General features: G+C 54.7%; 1 protein-coding gene across 4 annotated transcripts in view; it reads left to right on the top strand.

Moving 5' to 3' along the window:
- The first annotated feature begins 6,427 nt into the window (after nt 1–6,427).
- The window catches only part of LOC100985465 (putative uncharacterized protein encoded by LINC02913), a 39,751-nt gene continuing 18,487 nt past the window's right edge, over nt 6,428–27,691 (top strand). The window contains exons 1-4 of one of the 4 annotated variants that reach the window (XM_063593919.1): nt 6,626–12,473; nt 12,505–19,829; nt 24,412–24,537; nt 27,192–27,499. In XM_063593919.1, coding sequence (XP_063449989.1) covers nt 7,352–8,050 — 699 coding nt within the window. In that variant the 5' untranslated portion in view covers nt 6,626–7,351 and the 3' untranslated portion in view covers nt 8,051–12,473; nt 12,505–19,829; nt 24,412–24,537; nt 27,192–27,499. Of the gene's footprint in view, nt 6,582–6,625; nt 12,474–12,504; nt 19,830–19,863; nt 22,617–24,411; nt 24,538–27,191; nt 27,500–27,691 lie in introns of those variants that run through there. The other 3 variants (XR_010109003.1, XR_004664365.3, XR_157397.4) reach the window with 3 other exon arrangements.

Genomic DNA, 27,691 nt, shown 5'->3' with positions numbered 1-27,691 from the left:
AAGGGCAGTTGGAAATCTCCACCTGGGCACACGCTGCCATCCACAGGCAGTGAAGCCCCAGCTCTGTTCTTAAGACCTTTCACCGGATTGAGTCAGGCCCACCCAGAGCATCTGAGACAATCTCCCTTTCTTTCTTTCTTTTTTTTTTTTTTGACATGGAGTCTCGGTCTCTCACCCAGGCTGGAGTGCGGTGGTGTGATCTTGGCTCACTGCAAGCTCCGCATCCCGGGTTCACACCATTCTCCTGCCTCAGCCTCCCGAGTAGCTGGGACTACAGGCACCCGCCACCAGGCCCGGCTAATGTTTTTGTATTTTTAGTAGAGATGGGGTTTCACTGTGTTAGCCAGGATGGTCTCGATCTCCTGACCTCGTGATCCGCCCCGCCTTGGCCTCCCAAAGTGCTGGGATTATAGGCGTGAGCCACCACACCCGGCCGACAATCTCCCTTTCTTAAAGTCAACCAATCATGGACTATTTATTTATTTTGAGACAGGGTCTTGCTCTGTCACCCAGGCTGGAGTGCAATGGCACCAGCTCACTGGAACCTCTGCCTCCCGGATTCAAATGATTCTCGTGCCTCAGCCTCCCGAGTAGCTGGGATTACAGGCATGGGCCACTATGTCTGGCGAATTTTTGTATTTTTAGTAGAGACGGGGTTTCACCATGTTGGCTAGACTTGTCTCGAACTCCTGACCTCAAGTGATTCACCCGCCTCAGCCTCCCAAAGTGCTGGGATTACAGGCGTGAGCCACCGCCCCCGGCTGGCAATCATGGACTTTAATCGCATCTGCAAAATACCTTCCTGGCAACACAGAGATTCATGTTTGATTCAAGAGGTGGGGACTGCAGCCTCCCCTGAGTGGACACAGGAAACTGACCGTCGCACCATCCCTCCTCTCTCTCTGGTTTCTCGCTCCTGCCAGCATGAACACTGAGTATCGCCACTGGCCTCCCCCCAGAGCCAGGGTGGGGGTGGGGTGGGGAGGTGGGGAGTGAAACCAGCGCTGAGCTCCTGAGTCAGGCCCTTCTGGACTTCCTGGACTTTCTCCCCGCTCCACCTCCCAGCCCCCTGGGATAAATTCCACCTGGACCCCCAGCCCTCGGCCTCAGCTCCTCCTTCAGTGTGAATCCCTGGCTTGTGACATCTCCACAGACTGGCCTGAGCGAGCCCCACATAAGCCCAGCTTGGAGTGGGGCCAGGAGCCTCCCTTACTGCCTTCAGGGAGCTGCCAGTCTCCTGAGGGAGCCGCAGAGCCTGGAATCCGGGTCCCAGGTTTGCAGAGCGAGCTTGCAGAGAGCCTCTGTTTTCCCTGATTCTCGGCTGTGCTCTGGGCCGGACTCCCTGGTCAGCCCATAGCTCTTGGCTGCAGGAAACCAGCCCCGTGCTTGTTTTGTTTTGATTGCACAACCCCGGTGCAGGAGGCCAGGGTGGACATCTGCTGTTTTGGCCAGCCCAGCACCCAAGCCCCCCTTTTCTGGCAAGAGCCCCCCAGTTGCCTCATGGGTACCTCCCCCAGTGTGTGTAGCCTGGGGAGTGTGCTGTCAGCCTAGATGCCCCTGTCCTGCCTGGCCAAGGGATGGGCCTTGTCTTCGTCTGTTTTCTGTTGCTTATAACAGAATACCTGAAACTGGGTAATGTATAAAGAAAAGGAATGTATTTCTTATAGTTATGGCAGCTGAGAAGTCCCAGGTCGAGGGACCACATTTGGTGACACCCTTTTTGCTGGTTGGGATCTGTGCAGTCTCCAGGCAGTGCCGGGCATCACATGGCAAGGGGGCAGAGTGGCCCATGAGCTGGCTCAAGCCTCTCTTCTTTTTATAAAGCCATCCCTCCCATGATGACCCGTTAATACATTGAAATCCATGAATGCATTAATCCATTCCTGAGGGCAGAACCCTCATGCTCCAATCACATCTTAAAGCTCCCACCTCTCGATACTGCCCCATTGGAGATTAAGTTCTCCATGACACATGAAATTTGGGGGACACATTCAACCCACAGCAGGCCTGGAGCCCCATCTTGGTCACCAGCTGTCCTACCCTGAAGATAGATGCCCATCTGGCCTCATTCTTGATGGCCAACCCCTGGGGTGGTCACTGAGTCTTTCCTGGCTCTGGAAGATGCCCTGGTTTCGTCCCATCCTCACCGAGGCCCGCCTGGATCTCCAGCCTTTGCTTCCATTCTCTGAGCTCCCTCTTGGTCTGATGATAAAGCCCCTTTCTGCTCAAGTCAAACGAAGTCCATTTCTCTTGCTTATAACCACAGAAACCTGACTGGTTAGACACTGAATGCCACCCGACTCTGCTCTAACTCACTGCATGACCCTGGGCAAGATGGCCCCTCTCTGGGCCTCAGTTTCTCCAACTGCACGGCTGAACTCGCCTCCCATGCTGACGCCCCAAGGCCCTGTGGCTGCTTTGGTCATCGTGGCTGACTTGGACTGGTGGTGTGTTTGCTGCTGAGGATCGGTGGGGGCCTTCCCTGCCCTGACCCTGGAGGTCTATGGGGCATGCCTGGTTGGGGAGAGGGGATGACAGCTGGGGAATCCTCAGCTTCTGTGTAGTTGGGCTCATAAGGACCAATGTGTTGGTACCAAGGCTGTTGCTTTAATAGGCAGTGGTCCACTTTTCTTTAAGTCCTTTTGCTTCAAATTTTTGGGAATCTGATAAAGGCTTTAGCTGCTCTCCTTAGACCAAAAAACTTTCCTCTACTCCCCTTGTTCCTTCTCTGCACACTTATTTTTACTTTTATTATTTTTTGAGGCAGAATCTTACTGTGTCACCCAGGCTGAAGTGCAGCGGCGTGATCACAGCCCCCTGCAACCTTGACCTTCCGGGCTCAAGGGATTCTCCCATCTCAGCCTCCCGAGTAGCTGGGACTATAGGTGCCAGCCACCATACCTGGCTAGTTTTTGTTGCTGTGTTGTTTTAGTAGAGACGAGGTCTCGCCATGTTGCCCAGGCTGGCATGCTTTAAGGTACAGTTTCCAGAGGAGGTGGAGGAGCAGCCTTCAGAGGCCTGTCCTGACCCTAAGGTGACCAGCCTCTGGGTTTCCAGATGAGCAGCTTTGGCACACAGGTCAGAGGCCAGGTACAGTGGGCACTTTGTTAGTATCGCTTCATGTCAACTCATCCACCTGAAGAGGACAGCGTTTGAGGTAGAGATTGCTATGTTTTCACCAAACCCTGGTTCATTGGCTTCCTCCTGGGCATGCAGCTGGACTGCATTTCCCAGCCTCCCTTGCAGCTGGGAGTGGCCACATGACCCGGCTCTGGCCTGTGCAACGGGAGCTGAAATGATGTGGCTCCTCTGCTCCTGGTTTAGCTTGGTCCACAAGCATCCTTCCATGCTATCCTCCATGCTCCCTCTTTCTTCTCCCACATGGTTGCAGCAGAGGAGGATAAGGCCTTAGGTGATGACAGGGTCACAGGGTGAAGGGGCCCGGGCCCCTGAGTGACCACATGGAGCAGAGCCCTTGCCCCTCCCTCCACCAGCCCCCAGGAGACTGTAATGCAAGCAAGAAATAAACTTCTCTTCGGGGGCTGTTTCTTACATTTGTTATGACTAAGTCAACATTTTCATCATCCCCATCCAGGGGAAGTCCTTTTCCACTGAAAAGGAATCCATCTCAGGGCTCCTTTAAAATAGAGAGCTCCTCCAGTGCCTTTGGCCTGGGATCCCTGAAGCTGGAGAGTGTCTGCCTCCGGCCCTGAGCCTAGCGCCTGCCTGAACCTCAGGGCATCTTCTCTGGGGCTCTGATTTACGGTGACTCTGGGCTTCACCCCTTGCCCTCAGGTTCCCACCCCTGCTTTCCTCCTTCCTCGTGTCTGTAGTCTGTGGCCTTCTTCTTCCATCCTGCGGCCTCCCATTTACTTTGACCATTGTCTGGGGTTGAAAGACCAAGGTTCAGGGGTCAGGTGTATCTATTTTTTTCCCTTCTCCCTGACAAATTGCTCCCTGTGGGCAGGGCCCGCGCTGGCTCACTGTGAACTTCCTCCTACACAGTAGAAGGTTGAGCACACAGGGGCCGCTTCTGGAACGCCACATTCTTTGCAGTTCCACAGTGTGGAAGGCCCTGAGGGGGTTGCTCCCAGGATCCCATGTTCCCTGGGGCACTCGGATTCCAAAGAGAGAAGCCGGCCTCTGTTTCCGGCTCATTTCCTAAGTGAGCCACTGCAGGGCTCCAGAAAGGTGGAGTCCAGGCAGCTGGCTCTGGCCTCTTTTCCCAGCTACACACAGCATCCTGGCCCCTGTCCACAGCCCCTCCATGTCTGGCAGACCAAGAGACAGGTCTAATGCCCTGCCCAACCTATCCCCACTGTGGGAAACTCTTTCCATCACCCTTCCTCCCAGCGGGGACCACTTTCCACCTTTTAAATAATTAAGTTGGTCTCCAAACCACCAGTTACCAAACCCTTCTGCCCTTGGTAATCTTCCAAAAAATTTACAACAACAACTCTCCTTGCTGTGTGCCAGGCCCCAGGCTAAGCCACTTATACCCTAGATACCAATCCCTGGGGATGGATGTCATCAGTATCCCCATTTGACAGATAAGGAAGGTGAGGTTCAAAGGGCCTCCTGCCCCCTGTCGCCCCCGCCCTGGCCCTGTACCAGCTTCGAATGCAGTGGCAGGGGGCCACGATCTTGTGCCCAGGCCTGGTTCTCCTACCCCCAGCAGCGGGAGAGAATGCCGGGGAGGCACGAGGCCGATCCCTCCCCAGGGGGCTCCCACAGCTCCCAAGCTCACTGACACTTGGGTTTCCTTCCTCTCCTCTGGCCCTCCCCTGGCCCCCTCTGCTGCACCCCCAGCTTGTCCCACCCACCCTTGAGCTCGACCCCTCTCCCTCCCCGGTTCCCACCATCAAAAGCGCCTGCTGCGGGGCTTGGCTCTGTTTGGTTTCTCCAGAGCCTGCCCAGGGAGCTCTGCCTCTCGGAGGTTGTGTGCTCACTTTGCAAAACAGCAGAAATTTATAGCCCAAGTAATTGATCACGGCGCTTCTGCCTCCCTCCATCTCTCTCGGGCTCCTAATTCCCTTCTCCCGCTCTTCTCTTTTTTCTCAGCGCGCCATCTGTGGTGTCAGAGAAAAGGAAGCCAAAAGTGGGGGGGTGTTTCTAGTCCCAGTTCTGCCAATTACGAGTCACATGAACCTCAGTTTCCCCATCCGCAAAACGGAGAAGCTAATAATACCTGCTCACAAGTGTGCCGGGCCCGTGGAGGCCGGGGCCGGGAGGAGCACCCAGACGGAGTGACTTCTGGCCCTGAGCCACCCTGTGGGGGTGCAGGGTGGGGTGGGGGCCCACCTTCCCAGTGGGGACACTGGGGCCAAGAGAGCTCGAGCCATCCACTCAGGGTCGCAGAGCTGGTAAACAGCAGCCCTGGGGCTTGAACCAGGTGAGTTGTACCTCAAAGCCGGAACCATTAGGCCACACTCCCCCGACGCCGGCCCCAGGGCCCATCAGAAAACAGGTGAGCCTCGCCAGGCCTCCCAGACCCCTATTTCACTCCATTCTGGAGCTAACTGTGGGGCAGAAGGAGAGGCCACTGGGGCAAAGGGAACACTTTGCAAATTGTAGAGAGCCGCGAGGATGGAAGGAAACTTCACAATCATTCCCATCACTCTTCAGCGCCGGCCCCCCTGGATCAGACCCCTCCACTGTCTGGGAGACTCACTGGGACCTAAGAGCTTCCCTGGCCCTCAGTTGCTGTCTCTCCCTCCAGAGAAGCTGTATGAATAGCGGCCTCCCTCCGGCCAGGCCCCTACACCTGCCAGCCTCCAGGAAGGCCCACAGAACCTTCCAGAACAACTCACAAATGACCCTGAAGAGCACTTCACTCGCCCTTCCGTGGCAGAGGAGGCAGCAGACCTGGGAGGGGAGGCCCAGGTTCCCGGCCCGAGCTCTGGGGGGCCCGGGGCTGGAAACTCCCCTCTGAGCCCCACTCCAGGGCGGGGCTGAGGCCATTCCTGACCCCTTCTGTTCGGTTCTGGGGGATGGGGGACGAGTGCTTCCAGGGGGGAAAGTGCTTGTCTTTTTCCCCCTCCGCCCTCAGTCTAGCTTGTCTCTGCCTGTGAACGTCTCTCTGTCTCTCGCTGTCTCTGTGTGTGTCTTTCTCTCCAAGCCCCCAGCCCGCAGGTACGGGCTTGCTTCCACCCGTGCGTGGCCCCCAAGACTGAGCACAGCTCCTCGGGTGTTTGCATCCAAGGTGCCCACAGCGCCCCGGCCTCCTCCCTTCCCCATGGCAGCCCCGGGGGTTGCTCTGGGCAGGGCGGTCCGCAGCTCGGGGGCGGCGGGCACGTTCTGTTCCCCGCTTTTGGGCGGGGACCGCAGGCTCCAGCCCCGGCGGCTGCCTGCTCCCGCCTGGCTGGCGGAGATGAGAGCCGGCTGCAGGGCTGGGAGCGAGGCAGCAGCACACAGAACAAACAGAATTTTTTTTTGCAACTAGAGGGGGAAGCACAGAGCTAAAAATAAAACGAAAAGATCAGTATCTGTCAGTCTGACAGCTGATTGGCTGCTCGGAGATGCATATAATTACCAGCAACTGGCGCTGGGTAGGCAAAGCCGGGAGAAACTGCTGAGACGAGGTTAGGATTTAACCTTTAAATTCTGGAGCCATCGGAAACCGAGGGGAGGACGACGGGTGTCGGTGCTAATGAGGCTGGGGGCGGGCGATGCGCGGTGGGCCTCCGAGTCCGGGGCAGGTCTCGGGGGTTCCCCGGGGAAGGCCCTGGGAGCCCTTGGCCCTGGCGGCCTCCGCCATCAGACTGGGAATGTCTCTGATTGGGTGGCCAGGAGGCGGTGGCCCTCCTCCCCGCCCAGCTGAGGGGTGTCGTCTTCCGCGAAGTTAGGGTCTCACCTGGGAGGCAAGGAGGGAGGGGGCTGCCTGAGGCCCTGGGCCCCTCTCGGGACTGGCGCACCCCGTCTCACCCACATTCCTTCGCCTTTCCCTGCCCAGTGTGGATTTCCAAAACCCATCCCCGCTCCCCTCCTTCCTTCACCCCAAGTCACCCCTGTTCCCAGCTCTGTTTCTTGCCCCACCCAGGGAGGGCTTTTCCGCACCTCAGGCTTGTCCTAGGGCCCCCAGACAGACAAAAACTGCAGCAGTTGAGGGGTGTTGTGCTCTCCCTAAGCCTCAATTTCTTCATCTGTTAAAGGCAGGTGATGAAAATTGGGCCTACCTGGCTGCTGGTCAAATGCCAGGGCTGCTGTGGGCCCAGCCTTGCATGTTGACTCTCACCTGAGCCAGGAGTCAGGAGATCGGGGTTCTAGTCCAGCTGGGAATTGTCCCAGTGTGAATTGGGAGTAAGAGTTCCTGCCCTCTGACCTCTCCAGGTGGCAGCGGGGACCACGTGAGATGGCGTATGTGGCCTTGAGCGATAAACCTCACCTGTGGGGGGAGGTGGGCGAGGAAGCCTGCAGCTCCTTGAACCCACCACTTTTCTCTCCCAGGCCCTTGCCCAGGCTGTGGCCTCTGCCTGGAACCCCTTTTCTTCCCATCCGAGCCCTTCCCTTCAGTGCCTCTTCCTCTGGGAAGTCCTCTCTGGTGCCCAGCCCGTCCTCTTCTGCCCACTCTGGGTTTCGCACCCCATGCTTAGGCCCTGATTGCCTGCTTTGCACACAGGGCTGTGAGCTCCATGAGGGCAGGAACCACATGGCTGTTCACAGCTGTGTTGCCAGGGCCTGGCCTGGAGCCCCTCAGGAAGTGAGACATCTGAATCCTCTGCTCTGTGACCCTGGCAGCCAGGTAGAGCCATCTTGGCCATGGCACCCAGGCTTGGAGCAAGCAGCAGCCTCATGGGTGGGGAACCACGTTTCCCCAGCACATCGGCAGGCCCTAAGGGGACATTCGCTTGGCTCTGCCGTCAGAGCACTGATGCCCGGGGGACACTGCCCTTTGTGTGTCCCACCTAAGAGAGGATGCAGCCTTAGAGGGGGCAGGGGTAAACATGGTCCCAGGCCCTGTTGTCCCCTCCTAAGAAAGTTCCCAGTTCTGCCTGTCCATCCCTGGCCTTTTCCCTGTGCTGTCTGGGACAGTGGGTGGAGCTGCCGCTGAGCGGTGGGACCTAGAAAACACATACTGACTTATAGGAGGCACTGCCCAGAGCTCCTAACTGGGGTGGGGTGCAAAGGAAAGGTGGGTGAGGGAGGCAGAGAGAAATCATATTAGTAGCTCACACGTCAATAGTCTAGCTGTGTGCCTGCCTCTCTCATGCACTTCATGGGGATTATTTCCTAGAATTCCCACAAGAGCCCCTTGCAGGTGGTGCGATTGTTAGCTATAATTTGAAGATGAGGAAACTGAGGCACAGAGTAGTTAAGCAATGCACCCAGGAGCCCACAGCTAGGGAGGACAGAGGCTGGATCCAGCCCAGTCCCCTGTCTCCTGGGGCCAGGCCCGGCGCTCCCACCTCTCTGATAAGGATAAAAAGGAGGGAGGGGGAAGGGAGATATTCCAGAGGCAACTACCATGAGACCTCCCGGCAGAGAGGCTTGAAAACGTCTTTTGTGTGTGGTATGCAAACCATTTCCCCTTTGGTGTCTCTTTGAAAGATTTCGGGAAGATTTAAACTTTTTTTTCAATGATTTGGGGATGTCAGACTGGTGTTTTTTTGAGGGTGACACCGTGATGAGACTGGCCCCCAAGGCAGCCCCGTTTTACTCAGGTTATGGTAATAGAACTTCTGCAGCCTCAAAAGCAGCTTCCGCCAACTGAGCGCTCACCCCGGGGTCCGTGCTGGACTCAGCCTTGACTCGGATGCCCACCCTGAGCCCCACCCGAGAAAGGGATTATTTCATCCCTGCATTATTTCCTTACAGCTGATGGCAGAATCTGCTCATCTCCAAATTCGCTGTCTCCCCGTTAGGAGTGAGCTTGGTGAGGGCTCCAATCTGGTCTCTCCCGTTCATTGCTGAGTCCCTGGCACCCAGCATCAGCCCCGCATGGAGCAGCTAGTCAATAAAGCTTTGCTGGACACATTTCAGATGAAGAGACTGAGGGTCAGAGAGGTCACACGGCTTGCTTGGAAGAAACATCAGATTCGTCTGGCTCAAGAGTCCACTTCTGGCTCCCACCTCACACAGTTGCTTAAGACACCCCCACCCCAAGAGAGCCTCAGAGCCTGAGTCTTCCCCGCCTCCGCCCATTCTCAGGCCCTTATACTAAAACCAGTGAGGCCTCTGAACTGCTGTCTGCCCCCGCAACCTTTTCCTTGCTTATCTGGGAATCAGGCAAAAGTTGGCCGGAGTTAGCTCAGTCTCAGAGAAGCTGCATTCTTCTAGAGTCACTCGGTTTTGCGTGACCTGATTCAAAATTTCCATCTTTGTCACTTTGATTCCCACTCTGAGAAGTTTTCTCAGTACATATAACCTTACTATGTGATGACTGGCCTGGGTATTCATATGTGCACTTGTTACCTGTTGCTTATCTCCTGGGGGACCCCTGGTTCAGAGGGGTTTAAGCAGGTGTCCTGGTGAGACCGGGGTTATCATCAGAGACTCTCAGGGTTAGAGCTTGGCCCTGCCACTGAGTGGCCTTGGGAGTCTCATTTGACGTCTCTGAACCTTGGATTCCTCACTTGTGAAATGGGGACAGGTTGAGTTCCTGCATGGAAAGTGTCTTGCTTGATGTCTCGCCAAAAGACCAAAACTGCCGTCACTCACTGCCGGAGAGGCCCTGCACGTGGATATTAGAGTTTGCTGGGTTTTGTTTGTCCTGAGTGAATGTCTGTCCATGTACAGGCTGATGGATTTTATAGGTGTAAGGTCCCTAACACAATCAATCTCTCTCCTCAAAAGACCAAGAGCATGCCTGGACTCAGAGAGCACCGTGTGTGGGGGGCTGGCGTGGGCACGTGTCCGCAGCTGGGACTGGCTTCTAGGGTTCTGGGCTCAGGCAGGAGGGCAGGGTCCCAGGAGATCATCTCTCTCTCCTTACCCTGGAGCCTTTGGAAGTTGGTTTCCAAATGTCCTGAATTCCTGTTCATTAATATGTGGCCCAGTACAGTGCTTGTCCCGGCAGCAGGAGCTTGGTTGGTGTGAGTCTGCTGGGGAATGGGATAAAGCAGAGAAATGTCAAGCTTTCCCTTAAAAACAAAAAACAAAAGCAAACCCTCACATCTCCCACCAATAACACACCATTGTTATCCCTGTACTTAAGAAATGTTGTTGCCGGGCATGGTGGCTCACACTTATAATCCCGACACTTTGGGAGGCCGAGGCGGGTGGGTCACCTGAGGTTGGGAGTTTGAGACCAGCCTGACCAACATGGAGAAACCTCGTCTCTACTAAAAATACAAAATTAGCCGGGCATGGTGGTGCATGCCTGTAATCCCAGCTGCTGGGGAGGCTGAGGCAGGAGAATGGCTGGAACCCGGGAGGTGGAGGTTGTGGTGAGCTGAGATCGCACCATTGCCCTCCAGCCTGGGCAACAAGAGCAAAACTCTGTCTCAAAAAAAAAAAAAAAAAAAAGAAAAGAAAAGAAAGAAAGAAATGTTATTTTGGAAAAACATCTGCCTGAACTCCAGGCAGTACCAGCACCTTCCTTGTGTCCAGCGTTGCATGGGGAGTGCCAGACAGCAAGGCCCCACTTGTGGGCAGGTCTGTGCGCTGTGACATGCCAGTCTCTTCACAGCCCAGGTCATCCTCACCTCCACCCCATGAGGTGCAACTAGATGAAACTGCCACTTCCCAGATAAGGAAGATGCACAGGGAGCTAAGAGGCCCGGCTGAAGGTCCCACAGTGAGAAAAGTCAGTAGCCCAGCTGTGGGCCTGAGCCCCGGGTGCTCCAGTGGGCAGGATGGAGTCCTGGTCTTCAGCAAGGCTCAGCTTGGTGGGGGAGACACATCCCCGACCCCAGACAGACTTTGAGTTCTGGCAGCTGGGCACTGGGGGAGCTTTCTGGGAACAAGCGTGAACCACACATGGTCCCTGCCCTGGAGTCGCTTACATCTCCCAGGAGAGGGGGATACATCCACAGACTGTGAACACATGGGCCTAAGAGGGGCCACCCAGGGCTGCAGAACTGATCCATCCCATACAAAATCACTGAAAAGACCTCCACAGACCTTGCTTAAAAATAGTCTTCTTGGCCAGGTGCAGTGGCTCACGCCTGTGATCCCAGCACTTTGAGAGGCTGAGGTGGGTGGATCACCTGAGGTCGGGAGTTCAAGACCAGCCTGGCCAACATGGGAAAACCCCGTCTCTACTAAAAATACAAAAAATTAGCCGGGTGTGGTGGCGGATGCCTGTAACCCCAGCTACTCGGGAGGCTGAGGCAGGAGAATCGCTTGAACCTGGGAGGCAGAGATTGCTTTGAGCTGAGATCACGCTGCTGCACATTGCCTGCGCAATGGAGCAAGACTCCGTCTCAAAAGTCTCCTGGCGGTGTGTCCCCATCAGAGTTCAGGTCGTTCATTGTGAATGGATGGTGCATCTTTTACATCTCAAAGTGGACTCCTTTTTAAGCCGTATTTGAAACCCAGTTGGCTTTCCCTTCCCAAGAATGTCCTGGCCCATGGTCCTGGAGACCTCTGAACCTGGGTGTCCAGCTACTAGACACGTAAAAACCATTTCTAAGTACCCCTTGTGGGCCAGGCTTATACCTGTAATCCCAACACTTAGGGAGGCTGAGGCAGGAGGATTACTTGAGCCCAGGAGTTTGAGACCAGCTTGGGCAACAGGGTGAGACCCTGTGTCTACAAAGAATAAGATGATTAGTGGAACATGCTGGTGCACACCTGTAGTCCCAGCTACTTGGAGGCTGAGGTAGGAAGATCACTTGAGCCTGGGAGGTTGAGGCTGCAGTGAGTCTTGATTGTGCCACTGCGCTCCAGCCTGGGCAACACAGTTAGATCCTGTCTCAAAAAAAAAAAAAAAAAAAGAAGCCCTTGTGTCCCTCCCCTGCAATCCTGTGCTGTGCCCAGAGGTGGCTTCCAGTCCAGAATGGAGAAGACGCATTCCGGCCGTCATGGGCTCTGGGGACCCCACCTCCTCCAGGCTGCTGGCAGATGGAGAAAATGTGTCTGGGGCAGAGGCTGCGAGCTGAAGTTGCCAGTTGATAGCAGCACCTGCTGTATCCATCTGACCTTCCAGCTCTCACCTTTAACCTTTGCACTCTCCTGACCAGTATCTGCAAGGCCTCCAATCTCCTGTGGTTGTGGGGTGGAAGTGAGAGGGGTAGGGGAGGGAAGAGGTCTGCCTGGGAGGAGCCAGGGAAAGCAGCTGGGGTGGAAGCCCCACAGAGACCCCACTCCCTGGAATGCTTCTGGGCTGGCCGCACCCCCACGCTTGGTGCAGGTTTCTACAAGAAATTCAAATGTGTCTGCGGCTGGATTCTGCCAGGCTCCCCTGAAACCTGCAAACAAGAGCCCACATGTCCTCGAGGACAGCTTGCAAGAGAACGGGGGGCCAGGAGCATCTAGTGAAAACCCAGGATGAGTGCACGAGGTGCCCCTTCCCCCCAGGATGAGTGCACGAGGTGCCCCTTCCCCCCAGGATGAGTGCACGAGGTGCCCCTTCCCATCCTGGGCGTCACAGGGCAGCCTGTGGCCGCCCCCATCGCCAGCAGGGCTGGGTGGGAGTGGGGAAACAAAGACTTTATTTTAAAGAAAAGATGGGCCAGGCGTGGTGGCTCACGCCTGTAATCCCAGCACTTTCGGAGGCTGAGATGGGCGGGTCACAAGGTCAGGAGTTCGAGACCAGCCTGGCCAACATGGTGAAACCCTGTCTCTACTAAAGATACAAAAAAAATTAGCCAGGCGTGGTAGCACGTGCCTGTAATCCCAGCTACTTGGGAGGCTGAGGCAGGAGAATCGTTTGAATCCAGGAGGTGGAGGTTGCAGTGAACTGAGATCGCGCCATTATACTCCAGCCTGGGCAACAGGGTAAGACTCCGTCTCAAAAAAAAAAAAGAAAAAAAAAAGCCAGGTGCGATGGCTCACGCCTGTAATCCCAGCACTTTTGGAGGCCAAGGTGGGAGAAACATTTGGGTTCAGGAGTTCGAGGCCAGCCCGGACAACATGGCGAAACCCTGTCTCTACTAAAAATACAAAAATTAGCCGGGTGTGGTGGCAGGCACCTATAATCCCAGCTACTCAGGAGGCTGAGGCAGGAGAATCACCTGAACCTGGGAGGTGGAGGTTGCAGTGAGCAGACATCGTGCCATTGCACTCCAGCATGGGGGACAAGAACAAGACTCTATCTCAAAAAAAAAAAAAAAAAAAAAAAAAAAAGGATAAGAGAGCAGGTGCCACCGCTGAAAAATAATCCAGACAAATGCCTTCCCTTCTGCACCTCAAATTTCTCAACTAATTCCTCTCTCTGTTCCCACTGGGAAAGTCCCTTCTTCTGTTATTTGCCCCAAGGCCCATGTTTGCCCAACGAGCAAACTGCATTTGTTAAGTAACATAAGCGTTCTCATTTTGGGTTACTGAAGGGCAGAGATGATGCCTGTTAACTCCCATCAGCTCCCAGCAGACTGAACAGGCACAGTGGGCTGACACCATCCCACCCAAAGCAAAGAAATGTGGTGGAGGAAGCCTGGGGCAGCCTGGCCTGCAGTAAAGGTGCAGTGACCGTCAGGGACTGGGAGAGGCTGTGAATAGCATGGAGCCAATCCCCGCACCAGAGAGCCTTTGAAGGCTTGCTCCACGGAACCCCCAATTGGGAACTGCTGGGCTAAGCCAGTTGGATGGAGGTGCAGTTCTGACCATCCCCGTGGCCACTCCCACTTTCCCTGGACAGCAGGGTATCCAGGGACAACTCAGTGGCTGTGGGATCACCCTGACTCTGCCATTTAGTAGGCTGACCTTGGGGAGACGACTTCCCCTCTCTGAGCCCTTGGGTCCCAGGGTCTCCCTCCTGGGTTGGGAGTGCTCTGTAAGGGCCAAGTGTCTTTCATGTCGCTGTCACCTCTCTTTCAGGTCTCCTGACTTCCCACCATGTGATGCAATGATCATCTTGCTGGATTTCTGTGATGAGAGAGGGATGCTGTGGTATAGAATAAACATGGAAATGGGTCTTGGGAAATTCCTCTGGAGCCCCTCTGAGGAGTGGTCTGTGATGGGACAGGGGCCCTGGAAGGGGAGGGAGGAAGGCAGATGTGGCCGCCCCTTAGGAGGCAGGCCGAGGGCACCCTGCAACCAGGGTGCATCCAAGCGTTCCCCAACCTTAATGTGCCTTGTCTCGCTGTGGGGTCTCATTCAGATGCAGGTTCTGAGGGAGCAGGCCTGGCCGGGGCTCCCAGGTGAGATGGAGGCTGTGCCAGCTGGGACCACATTCTTTGTAGTAAGGGTGTCACGAATTCTTTTCACCCTCAGTGCCCACGCCTGAGCCTCTGGCTGGAGGGAAGTGGGCAGGCCACTTGGTGTCTGCAGAGATGCCTCCAGAAAGGCCCGAGAGCCCCAGAATGCGTGTGCCAGGAAACACGAAGCAACATGAGGGTAAAATTATGTTTTTAACAAACGAAAAGACCTCTGCCTTGCAGCGTGTAGACAGATTTCTATTCCCACCCCCACGCAGCCCCAGGGACCTGAAAGAATGTGGTTTTCTGAGCACGGCCTTCCGTTGCTGAAGGGGGTGGATCCACTCTTAAAAAGTTGCTGTAAAATGAATTTTTCTATATCAAATGCTATTTTCCAGTGGCTTGTGTTTTAAGACCACGGTTTCATTCCCACTGAGAAATACCCAGCCTTGGTGTTCCGGATGCAGCAACCACGAAGGGGTGGGGGCTCAAGGGTGCAGCCCAACCCATGTGTCCCATGTGTCCTTGTGTGGCAGAGCTGATGGGAGCTGGCACTAGGGTTTGGGGTTCAAAGTCTGAATCCCAAGTGCTCCCCAAATGGGCTGAGGTCCCTGGCCAGACCCTGGCCCAACACCTCTCATTGTAAGATGGGAGTAGGCCGGGCGTGGTGGCTCACGCCTGTGATCCCAGCACTTTGGGAGGCCGAGGCCGAGGGCAGATCACGTGGTCAGGAGTTTGAGACCAGCCTGGCCAACATGGTGAAACCCCGTCTCTGCTAAAAATAACAACAACAACAAAAAAAAACCAAAAAATTAGCTGGGCGTAGTGGCAGGTGCCTGTAATCCCAGCTACTTGGGAGGTTGAGGCAGGAGAATCACTTGAACCCGGGAGGCAGAGGTTGCAGTGAGCCGAGATCGCGCCACTGCACTCCAGCCCAGGGAACAGTGCAAGACTGCGTCTCAAAATAATAATAATAATAATAATAATAATAAGATGGGAGGGGCCAGAGGTGGCCCAGGGCAAACCAGCCCCCCAGCCAGAAAAGGAGCCAGGAGCTAGGGGCCCATCATGGCGGAGCAGCCATCTCATCCTTATATCTTATGCTGTAGGTCAGACACTGGATATTATTATTATTATTATTATTATTATTATTTTTGAGATGGAGCCTCTCTCTCTTGCCCAGGCTGGAGTGCAATGGCGCCATCTCGGCTCACTGCAACCTCTGCCTCCCAGGTTCAAGCGATTCTCCTGCTTCAGCCTCTTGAGTAGCTGGGATTACAGTCGCCTGCCACCACGCCCAGCTAAGTTTTGTATTTTTAGTAGAGACAGGGTTTTGCCGCGTTGGCTGGGCTGGTCTCGATCTCCTGACCCCAAATGTTTCTCCCGCCTCAGGTTCCCAAAGTGCTGGGATTACAGACATGAGCCACCATGCCCGGTCAGACTCTGGATATTAGGCTATGAGTATTTTTAGTTATTTTTATTTTTATTTATTTATTTAGAGACAGGGTCTTGTTCCGTTGTTCAAACTGGAGTGTAGTGGCATGATCTTATCTCACCGCAGCCTTTAATTTTAAAGATAGGGTCTCACTTTGTCACCCAGGAACCTCGAACTCCTGGGCTCAAGCAATCTTCCCGCCTCAGCCTCCCAAGTAGCTTGGATGACAGGTATATGCCACCATGCCTGGCTTTTGTTGTTTTTGTTAGAGAAGTGGTTTTACCATGTTGCCCAGCCAGGCTGGCCTCAAGTGATTCTCTTGCCTCAGTCTCCCAAAGTGCCTGGGATTACAGGCATGAGCCACTGGGCCTGGCCTATTTTTAGTTTTGTATTGGGCACAATTGTTTAAAGTATTCAAGGAATCAGTTGCCATGACAGTTTGGCTCTGTGTCCCAAAGCGTGCTCTGAGGCTCTGACACCGGAGTTCCACGGTCAAAGGCCCCTGAGAAGTGCTATGTTAAGGGAACAGCTTCCTCGCCTGGAGGGGTCTACTTTAATATGCCAAGGAGCATGGGAATCTTGAACAGGAGACTGGAATCCACAGTCTGCCTCCATTCAACTGATCTTGGTTTTCCAGAGCAAAGCCTGGGATCAGCATTCCAAGGAACACACTTTGGGAACATAGTCGGTGGAAGGCTCTCATAACTAAAAGGTCTCTCTGTTTCTGTATTAGTTCCTTACCTACTGTGGAGTACAAATTATCCCAAACTTAGTGGCTTAAAACAGGCATTTTAGTATCTCAGTTTCTGTGGGTCAGGAATTCAGATGTGGCTTAGCTGGCTGGTCTGTCTTAAGGTTGCCATCAAGATGTCAGCTGGGGCTGTGGTCATCTGAAGCCTTGACTGAGGATAGAGGATCTGTTTCCTAAATGGCTCACTGACATGGCTGACAAAGAGGCTTCAGCTCCATGCCATGCAGACTTCAGCAGGCTGCTTGAGTTTCCCCACAATATGGCGGCTGGCTTCTCAGAGTGAGTGATGCAAGAGAGTGAGACTGAAGCTGCAGTACCTTTTATGACCTAGCCTTGAACAGTACATGCAGTCATTTCCTCAGTATCCTATTGGTTATGCAGGCCAGCCTGATTGATTGTGGAAATGTGTGAATGCCAGGAGGTGTGAATCGTTTGGAGACTGTGTTGGAGGCCAACTGCCTTAGTAACCATCACTTTGGTACCAGGACATGTAACTTGCCTCATTTGCACAGTTGCTTTTTCTTACCATTTTGTAGACATGAGTAACATTGGGAAGTGAACCTGTTAACCTGTGATATGAAGAGAAGGGGAAGAGACCAAGAATTTATCAGCCACACCAAGCCCTGGCAAACAGCGGTACTAATAACCCAGCCTCCCTTCCTGGGTGCTCACTCTGTACCAGGTACCTCATGGGCCTCAGGGTGCTATGCAACCCCTGCCCCCTTGAGCAGGTTCCACTGATATTTTCAAGTCAGGCCACTCATGCCTATGAAATGCATGAAATGAGATTTTTTTGTGATGTTGGCTATGGCAACACACGCGGCTCTGCCTGATGGAAGCTGAGACAAAATTGGTAACCTGAGTGAACCCGTGTGGAGAAGATTTGAGCAGAGAGTAAACTTAGGATGGATAAATGCCCATGATAAACAAATAATAAATAGATGAGATGAAATATTTATTTCATGTACAGGATGAGGATTAAATACGTTAACAAGATGAGGAGTCAGGGTGAGCCTGGGGAATCCCTGGTTTCACTGGAGCCTCCTGGCTGGGAGAAGTGTCACGTCTCCAGGCTGGGGCAGCGGCAGGGCTCCCTGGTTGGGAGGTCTAGTGGTGACACGTGGAACACCTAGTGGTGAGCCCCAGAATGCCTATGTCCCAGGCCGCCATACTGGTCATGAGCTGTGTGATCCAGGCAAGTGACTTCACGGACCTCAGTTTCCCATCTGCAAAATGGGATGATAACAGCAAACTTCACCACTTGTGATGAGGATTCGGAGAGTGAATCTTTGGCCCAGCACAAGGCCTGTAAGGTATTTCACATGGCAGAGTTGGTGGCGGGTCACCAAGGTGGTGGTGTCCCAGGCTGAAGGAACCTTTCTAGAAATTCCATTGCCTGGAAGGATCCAGTGACACACAGTGGACCCTGAGCCACAAAACAGACTGTGGTAACTGCTGGGGCCTCCCGCAGGGTGATCCCCGAGGAGCCTGGGAGGAGCTCAGCCCTTTCTTCTGCTGGGGGCATGTGCAGGCATGGAGACTGCCCGGCCCCTTCCTGTCCTGTTGGGGCATGATTTTCAACAGAGGGAGGATTCTGGGCATGTTTTCCTTTGGAAGTCTCACCAGGCTGAGCAGGACTTAGAGGAACTCCGGCTACGTTTGCTGTCCCAACAAATAGACCAGGTATAGAGAGAACAGGCCCTGTGAGAGGTAGGGAAAGGAAGGGAGCTTTGGTGGGGAGATTTTGGGGTCTTTCCTGTGGGTACCGAGGTTCTGGGCAGCTGGGTGTGCTGGCCTCCTCTCTGGACATGCTCTGTGGGCATCTTGGCTGTAAATTCCAGGCCCCCCTGCCAGGGATTCCCTCTCTGAGTCTTCAACGAGAGTGAAACTCCATCTCAAAAATAAAATAAAATAAAAAAGCGAGGAGACTGTGGGCCTAGATGATCTCTCAGCCCCTCCCAACTTTAACACTCTGATTAATTGCTGCATTTATTGAACTCCAGCTGTATGCAGGAGTGGTGTCTGGGAGATGGGAGGTGCTGACCCCAACCCAGGAGGAAGAACCAACCTGAGCCTGCAGATTCTATGTGGCCTGGGATGGCAGAATGGCCATGTGGGCTGCAGGAGAGCCTAGTACCAGGCCCAGCTGCCATCTGAAACGTGTCCTGCTGGTGGCACTTTGGCGTGGTTCAGGTGTTCTGGTCTTAGAGTCCATTTGGTTTGTACATGAAAATATGTTAGTGGCCTCTTTCCAGTAAGGTTCTGTTTTTGTTTTTTGTTGTTGTTTGTTTTTGTTTTTAGACGAGTTTTGCTCTTGTTGCCCAAGCTGGAGTGCAATGGCACGATCTCTGCTCCCTGCAGCCTCTGCCTCCCAGGTTCAAGCGATTTTCCTGCCTCAGCCTCCCAAGTAGCTGGGATTACAGACATGTGCCACCACGCCTGGCTAATTTTGTATTTTTAGTAGAGACAGGGTTTCTCCATGTTGGTCAGGCTGGTCTTGAACTCCTGACCTCAGGTGATCCACCTGCCTTGGCCTCCCAAAGTGCTGGGATTACAGGTGTGAGCCACTGAGCCCAGGCTTTTTTTTTTTTTTTTTTTTTTTTTTTGCGACGGAGTCTTGCACTGTTGCCCAGGCTGGAGTGCAGTGGCGCAATCTCGGCTCACTGCAACCTCCACCTCCTGGGTTCAAGCAATTCTCCTGCCTCAGCCTCCCAAGTAGCTGGGACTACAGGTGCGTGCCACCACACCAAGCTAATTTTTGTATTTTTAGTAGAGACGGGGTTTCACCATGTTGGCCAGGCTGGTCTCGATATCCTGACCTCGTGATCCACCTGCCTTGGCCTCCCAAAGTGCTTGGATTACAGGCGTGAGCCACCGCGCTCAGCCCAAGGTTCTGTTTTTTATTCAAGGCGTCTTAGGGCTTAGAGCTAAACTTGACCATGTCATTCCACACATAAGCCCTTCCCCGGCTCCTCACTGACCTCAGATGACGGTTCATGCTGGAAGTGGCCTCAAGGCCTTCTGGGACCTGGCATGGGCCAAGCTCTCCCACCTGGGGCTTTCCTCCCCTTCCTCTCTCTCCTCCAGAAACACAGATTGAAACATGAGAACGTCTCTCTTCCCTCTAGAGCCTCACACTTGCTGCCTCCTCTGCCTGGAACTCTCTCCCTCTGCTCTCACAGGGTTCCCTAAGTGTCGCTTCCTCCAAGAAGCCCTCCCTGATGAGTTGAGCCACTTTAGTTTGTGCTCAGGCTCACCCTGCACGTCTTGGTTGCTCTCATCACTGTAATGATCTAAAACACACGTCTGCTCATGAGACCCGCATCCCACCCCCGATGCTGGGGCCGCTCTTGGATATTCATGCCTGCTGCCAGCACCCAGGGGGAGCTCCGGAAATGTCTGCTGGGTGAGTCATGAACGCGCAACCTGTTGATCCAGGTTGGTAATCAGTGGCTGGGCCTGCCAGCAAATCACCTGACCCGGTCACCCAGAGGCTGGGAAGGACTGCCGCGGCTGTCGCCCAGATCCCTCCTTCCTCCCCCTGAAGGCTCTGCCTGGAAGGAGCGAAGGGGTTAAGTGTTTCTGGCGGCCTGGTGCTGTGTCTGCTGCAGTTCCCCCTTCCGGGGCTGCAGCAACCCGAGGTTGGCGAGGAATGTTTGCAATGCAGAGCTAGGAGGAGGGCGGGCTGCTAGAGGTGGGGGCCGAGGCAGGCCCGCGGCCAGGCTCCCTAGTTGAGCAATGGCCCTGCTGGTTCCTGTAACTCGGACCCCTCCCGCCTTTTCCCGCCCTGCCGGCTTCCTCCACCCCGGCTGGGCTGCCTGCCGGGCAGTGGGGGCGGCCTGCACTCGGCTGCAGAGGGAGGTGGAGGGACAGAAGCCCAGATAGCCTGAAGGTCAAGAGTGAAAGAGAGGGGCTCCCTGAGAGACAGAGCAGGGGTGCAGTTGGCTCAGCCACCCCAGCCCAGAGAAGCGGGGCCTTTTCCAAAGTCACACAGCAAGACACCAGTGAATTGGGCCACGGCTCTGGGTCTGGCCTCTTTAGTTCCCATAACTCTAGGCTGCAACTCCCACACACAGCAGGGAGGTCACATTGCCACTCAGCTGGGAAGCTTTGAACCACAGGGGACCCTCTCCCAACAGAAGGCAAAGCCCCCCCACCCCAATGCACTGGCTTGGCCTCTTCACCTAATCCCCAGGGTCTCAGAGAGGACAGTGCCCCCACTGGTCTAGGTGCACCCCTCCATCCTGCCATTAACTCCCCACCACTTCCCACTGCCCACTGCCCGGCCAGGTCTTGGGGACCTTGGTCACCTCTGTTCCTCGCTTCCGGGAGTATGAAGTAAATGAATGAAGGCCAAACTTGAGCTGGTTCTTGAAAACCCTCTCTCCCCTCTTCCTCTGGGTCTTTTCAAGGAAGGACCAAACCGGCACGGTGGCTCATGCCTGTAATCCCAGCACTTTGGGAGGCTGAGGTGGGTGGATCGCCCGAGGTCAGGAGTTCGAGACCAGCTTGGCCAACATAGTGAAACCCTGTTTCTACTAAAAATACAAAAAATTAGCTGGGCGTGGTGATGGGCACCTGTAATCCCAGCTACTCTGGAGGCTGAGGCACGAGAATCGCTTGAACCCAGGAGTTGGAGGTTGCAGTGAGCTGAAATCACACCATTGCACTCCAGCGTGGGCAACAAGAGCAAAACTCCATCTCAAAAAAAAAAAAAAAAAAAAAAGAAGGACCTTCATGAGTACCAAATATTCACTTGGGCTCAGACGCAAAACTCAGCTCTTTCTCCACAAGCACCCCCCTCCTTTGGGGGGAAGCTGTGTTCCCTGACACTGTGGGATGAGCTCCTCCCTCTGCCGGCAGTATTTCCTCTCTGGGGGACCTCTGGGGAGGTGGCCTTGCAGTTGGGCACACCTGGCTTGAATCCCAGTGGCACCACCTTCAAGCTTCCTGGCTTTGTCACACCTCTCTGAGCCTCGGTTTCCTCATCTGTGCCGTGGAATTCAGAGAGGCCCCAGTCTCACTCGGCTGAGGCTCAGGGCCAGTTGCCTTTTCCTGGCCCCACAGATGTATGGTCAGTTTGGGGGTATGCCCCCATCCCTGCTCTGGGCTTTGCCTAAGACAGGCTGTGGGCAGCCCTCAGAGGCGCCAGTTTGGCCACACCTGGCTGGAATCAGCGGGTGGGTGGGAGCACACAGCAGGGACCCAGTGCCTTCTAGAACACAGCTAGCAGTTCCCGTGAAAATCAAAACACCCCATTTTACAGGTAAGGAGGCTCTGGGAGGAGTGGCTTGCCACACTATGCAGATATAAAGAGGGATATTCACCAAGAAAAACATACCAATAACACCAAGGGCCCTCCTACACATTGTTCTACCACTATTTATTGAGCACTTACTACATGCCAGGCAATGAGCCAAGTGCTTTACAAGGCTGACCTATTTCAATCCAACAACATACCGAAGAGGGAGGCATGTTGATCCCCCTTTTACCGGAAACAGTGAGGTTGATGCATTTGCCCAAGATCACACAGCTCTTGGGGAGTGGAGCCTGACTTTGAATTTAGGCCGCCCGCCCCCAAGCCTGTGTTCTTGGCCATCCTTCTTCGCACCTGGCTTAGAGACCCAGGCTCTGCACAGAGGGGCCCAGTGATCTTGGATTAGTCCCTTAAGCCCCAGAGTAGCAAAAGGGAAAGGAAATATCTTCAGCACCCAGTGAGGGGGAGCTCAGAGAGGGGACCCCTTTTACTCCAGGGCACACAGCCGGCTGAACCAGGACCCACCACACTCAACTCCCCGGCCCCTGGCTCCCAGGAGGTGGCTCCTCCATGGCCGGGAAGGACCCCCACGGCTGCTCCCGCAGGCAGATGGACAGACGATGGCCCCCTCCCACGGCCTGCGGGCTGTGTGGCATCGCCACCTCCTCCCGAGCAGGCTGCCTTTAAGAAACCAGAAGATTGATTTCCTGGCAGGCTCTACGCCGAGGAGCCCGTCCAAATGGTTTGCATGTCTGCATTTTTTACTGCTCCGTTTAATATGTATGCAAATGCCGGCCGGCTGCGCCCGCCGCGCGGCTGCACAGTCACACGCGGCGCCCCATTAAAGCGGCCGTCCCGGGCGCGCGCCTCATTCGAGGCGACGGGCTCCGGGCCCTGATAGATGGGGTGCGGGGACGGAGACAAATGACGGCCTTTGTAATTTCTTTTCTCTCTTTTTCCGGGGGAGGGGGAACTCGCAGAGGAGATTTAAATATATGCAAAATTGTTTGCGGGCTGGGGGTGGGGCGGAAACCTGAAAGGGGCGGCGGGGGGAGGAGCCGGTGTGTTCCTGGTGGGAGTCGGGCTGGAGGCAGGAGGGGAGCCGGGCCCCCACAGTCACCTTCTGGCGGAGACAGCCGAGCGAGCCGCTCTGCTCCTGATAAGCAGGCCCGGTCCTCTGGGAAGCGTGGGCTTCAGCCGCAGAGAAAAGGAAAATGCTGGTTATTTTCGGCCCCGTTACACGCGGGAAGCCGGGGATGGTGGTTTTTCCCCCATCGCACCACCGCTTTCTTTTCTTGGGCTTCCAGGGCTTATAACTTAATTGGTACGGTGTCATTTAAGTTTCGCATTAGCCCATGAAGTGGGTCCCGGGTTCACACCCATTGTGCAGATGGGGAAACTGAGGTTTGCGGGAGTGAAGTCCCTTGGGGAGGGTTGCAGAGAGAGTGGGTGGGGATTGGGTCCCTCCAGAGCCCCGTCTTTGATCCCCACGGCCCTCTGCTGTCTCTCTGGCTCTCAGCGGTGGGGTGTCCGCGTGCCTGCCTGTGCCCCAAATCTGCCCGGACTCGCCCCATACCACGAGCCAGCCCCCTCCTCCTGCCTGCCCCCACGCGCGCCAGGTGACAGGCCCACAGCCCAGCGAGCTGGGGGACTGAGCCTCACATTTTCCAAATATTGCTTAAGCCTAAAATCCGAAGTGCTGGTTTTAAAGGAATCTTTCCTAATTTGTCAGGATTTTAGGCCACATGGCAGCTGGGGGCAGAAACATTTCTGAGAGGAGGCTCCAGCCTCAGGAGAGACCCACCGTGGAGCAGACCACTCAGACCCACCGGAGACCCAGAGTTACACACTGCTGTGTCCGTGTGTGCGCGCCTGTGTCCGTGTGTGCTTGGGTGTGTCGTGTCATTGTGAGTGTGCTGGTGTGTGTGCACCAGTGGGAGTAGGGGAGTGTATATTAGTGCGTGTGTGAGTTTCAGTGTGTATGTGTTAGTGTGTTACGGGAAAGGGGTCCTGATCCAGACCCCAAGAGAGTGTTCTTGGATCTCGCGCAAGAAAGAATTCAGGATGAGTCCACAGTGAAAAGCAAAAGCAAGTTTATTAAGAAAGTACAAGGGATTGGGCACGGTGGCTCACGCCTGTAATCCCAGCACTCTAGGAGGCCGAGGAGGGCAGATCAACAGAGGTCAGGAGTTTGAGACCAGCCTGGCCAACATATAGTGAAACCCTGTCTCTACTAAAAATACACACACACACAAAAAATTAGCTGGGTGTAGTGGCATATGCTTGTAGTCTCAGCTACTTGGGAAGCTGAGGCAGGAGAATTGCTTGAACCTGGGAGGCGGAGGTTGCAGTGAGCTGAGATCACGCTACTCCAGCCTGGGCAGAGCAAGACTCCATCTCAAAAAAAAAAAAAAAAAAAAAAGGATAGTGGTAAAAAGACAGCTACTCCGTAGACAGAGTAGGATGTTCCTGAAAGTAAGAGGAGGAACGAGGAACGCATCCACCCTAGGTACAATGCTTGTATATATGGGGAGATTTGCTCTGCTACAAGGGTTTGTGATAAAGGATTAATTTTCTTAATTACGATATTTTGCAAGAATCGATATTATTATCTTTAAAGCAAAATTAGGAATGCCTTTGTTCTTCAGATATGGCGATATCTGGACAGTCCTAAGTCCGGGTCTGTTTTAGTAAACATTATTAATTTGTTCCCTTAACCATAAACCTCTAGGGGCTCGGAATACCCACCTTTCTGGTAATGCAGCCCAGCGGGTCCCAGCCTCGTTTTCCAGCCCTCACTCAAAATGGAGTCGCTCTGGTTCGAACGCCTCTGACAAGTGTGTACCTACGTGTCAGGGTGAGTATGGGGCTGTATGTACACACGTGTCACTGTGTACACGTGTCGGTGCGCATGTATGAATGTGTGTTGTCCTTGGCTGGCAGGCAGCTGGAGTGTGAATTTCCCTGAGGGTTTCCACTTCCCTGTGGTTCAGGCTGGGGCCGTCCCCGCTCTCCTGGCCCCAGAGCTGCCCCACTAGGCAGGGAAAGCCTCTGGAATGAGGGAACAGGATATGGCTCCATGAGGCCCCCACAAGCCAGAGGCACCCCTGAGCTTTGCATAGATGGGAAGGACTTGGATTGCTGGGGCCGGGCTGGAGCCTGGGAATCCTGAGCCGGAAGTGAGGGGTGCACACAGCTGTCTAGAGAAGCCCTCTGCGTGTGCGTGTGTGTGTCCCTCCAGATCTGTGCATGTTGAGTCACTCGGGGAAGTGGCTCTCCTCATGTAAATGTCTTCAGGATGAAGGGAGGTCCTTCTGGTGTCTGGACTTGAGCTTCTCTGGGGGCAGAACCTGGGCTCTGGGGGCTGCTATTTGGGAATCACCCTCCTTGCTGCTCCCTGGGCCAGTGCCCTGAGGACACTGGAGGGGTCCTTGAGCCCTAGTGGGGGGTAGGGTGTGTGTGTGTGTGTGAGAGAGCCAGAGAGAGTGTCTGTGAGCAGGGGTGTATGTAAATGTGTGTGAGGATGTGTATATGTGCATTAGTGTGTGTGAGTTGTGTATGTGTGAGGTTGTGTTGGGGTGAGGGTGTGGGCGTGTGAGTTGGTGTGAGGGTGTGTGAGTTGGTGTGAGTTGTGAGGTTGCATTGGGAGTGAGGGTGTGTGCGTGTGAGTTGGTGTGTGGGTGTGTGCATGTGAGTTGGTGTGTGAGTTGTGTATGTGTGAGGTTGTGTTGGGTGGGGGCGAGGGTGTGTGCATGGGTCTGTGAGTTGTGTATGAGGGAGGATGTGTGCATGGGAGTTGGTGTGTGTGAGGGTGTGTGAGGGTGTGTGTGAAAGTGTGTGGGTGTGAGTTGGTGTGTGTGTTGTATATGTGTGAGGTTGTGTTGGGGTGAGGGTGTGAGTTGGTGTGTGAGTTGTGTATGTGTAAGGGTGTGAGTGTGAGTTGGTGTGTAGTTGAGTTGTGTGTTGGTGTGCATGCGAGTTGGTGTGTGTTAGTGTGAGTTGTATGTGTGAGTTGGTGTGTGTGTTGTGTTGTGTATGAGTTGGTGTGTGTTAGTGTGAGTTGTGTATGTGTGAGTTGGTGTGTGTGTTGGTGTGAGTGACTTGTGTATGTGTGAGTTGGTATGCGTGTGAGTTGGTGTGTATGTGAGTCGATGTGTGAGTTGGTGTGTATGCGAGTTGATGTGAGTTGTATATGTGTGAGTTGGTGTGTATTAGTTGGTGTGTGAGTTGTGTGTGAGTTGGTGTGTGAGTTGTGTATGTGTGAGTTGATGTGTATGAGTTGGTGTGTTAGTGAGTTGGTGTGTAAGTGACTTGTGTGTGTGTGTATTGGTGTACATGTGAGTTGAGTTGTGTGAGTTGGCATGTGAGTTGGTGTGAATTATGTATGTGTGAGTTGGTGTGTGAGTTGTGTATGTGTGAGTTGGTGTGCATGTGAGTTGGTGTGTGTGTGAGTCCGTGTGTGAGTTGGCATGTGAGTTGGCACATATGTGAGTTGGTGTGTGAGTTGTGTATGTGTGAGCGCATATGTGAGCTGGTGCGTGAGTTGTGTATGTGTGAGCGCATATGTGAGTTGGTGTGTGAGTTGTGTATGTGTGTGTTGATGTGTATGTGAGTTGGTGTGCGTGTGAGTTGTGTGCGTGTGAGTTGGTGTGTGAGTTGTGTATGTGTGAATTGGTGTGTGTGTGAGTTGTGTGTGTGTGAGGGAGGGTGTGTTTGTGGACAGATGTGTGTGCGCCTGGATGTGCCGGACCGGTTGGGAGGGGCGGATGGACCGAGGCTCCGCGACAGGCATTTCCGAGCTCCCCTGGCAGATCTGGCTTAGGAGGAGCTGCAGGGACCAGCGCTGAGGGCCCTTCTGGCTGCCCTGGTCCAGGCCTTGGTGTCTTCCTGGTCTCATCTCTCTCTAGTCTCTGCAGTCCCCTGGGCTCTCCAGTCCCACAGGGGGCTCTCCCTTGGAAACCCGTGGGGAATGTCACCCGTGGGGAATGTCTCTGCCCACCCAAGCCTCCCCGGGGAACAGCAGAGAGGATGGCCCCTCAGGCCGGCACCTCCCAGAACTCACGTCCCCACAATGGCCCTGGGGTCCCCTCTGGCCTCACGCCCGCTCCTCTTCCTCTCTTTCAAAATTTGCCGGGTGCTGGGCCCCAGAAGCCAGCCCTCCTGACGTGTGGCGGCCATCCTCACCGCCCCCTCCTTCCCTGCAGCATTCCCCAGCCCCCGGCCCACCCTCCTCCCACCCGCTTCCTGACCCAGGCTCCTGGGCCTTCCCCTCGCGGCCACCTAGCTGTGTGCTTTGTTTGGCTGCTGTCACCCCCAGGAAGGCGATCCCCGTGAGAACCCAAATAGCAGGTGCTCATCTGGGACCCCCGCCTCCAGCCCCAGGGGAGGTTTCCTGGTCCTCACTGTGGCCGGGGCATGGCTCCTTCACCCCGGGGCTCACCCTCGGTGTCCGTGAAGTCCAGCCAACGGTGAACCTAAGTCCTCCCTCCACTCGCCTATGTTTGGGGATAGCCCGTCCTTCCTGCAGGCCTTTGTCTTGGTGTCACCCTGCCTGAGCTGGCCCCAACCACAGTAGCGACAGTGATGCTGATGTGTGACTGCTGCCCGGAGCCTGCTCACATGACCGTGTGGAGAAAGTTCTTTCCCTGAGGACCATCTGGAGTGGACGCGTGCACTACCCCTCTCTGAATACACCCTCCCCACGAGGCCCTCTGGAGCATCCTGTAGAGCCAGCCCTTACCCAGAGACCCTGAGCCCAGAGAATGCGCTGGGTGGTGAGCCTGGGGACGAATGCAGAGCCCTAGATCTCCTCTCCAGAAGTAAGTATGGGGTTAGTGTAAATTGCTTGGTCAGGAGGGCGGGACCTGGGGTCTTCACTAGGCTTCCCAAAAACTGGGTTGAGCACATAGTAGGTGCTCACTAAATAACTGTTGAAATAGATAAGCAAGGAGGCTGGGCGAGGTGGCTCATGCCTGTAATCCCAGCACTCTGGGAGGCTGAGGCGGGCAGAG

The sequence above is a fragment of the Pan paniscus genome, chromosome 11 (genome assembly GCF_029289425.2).
Source record: "Pan paniscus chromosome 11, NHGRI_mPanPan1-v2.0_pri, whole genome shotgun sequence".
In the NCBI taxonomy this organism is placed as follows: Eukaryota; Metazoa; Chordata; class Mammalia; order Primates; family Hominidae; genus Pan; species Pan paniscus.
This window is presented reverse-complemented; position numbering and strand designations above follow the sequence as displayed.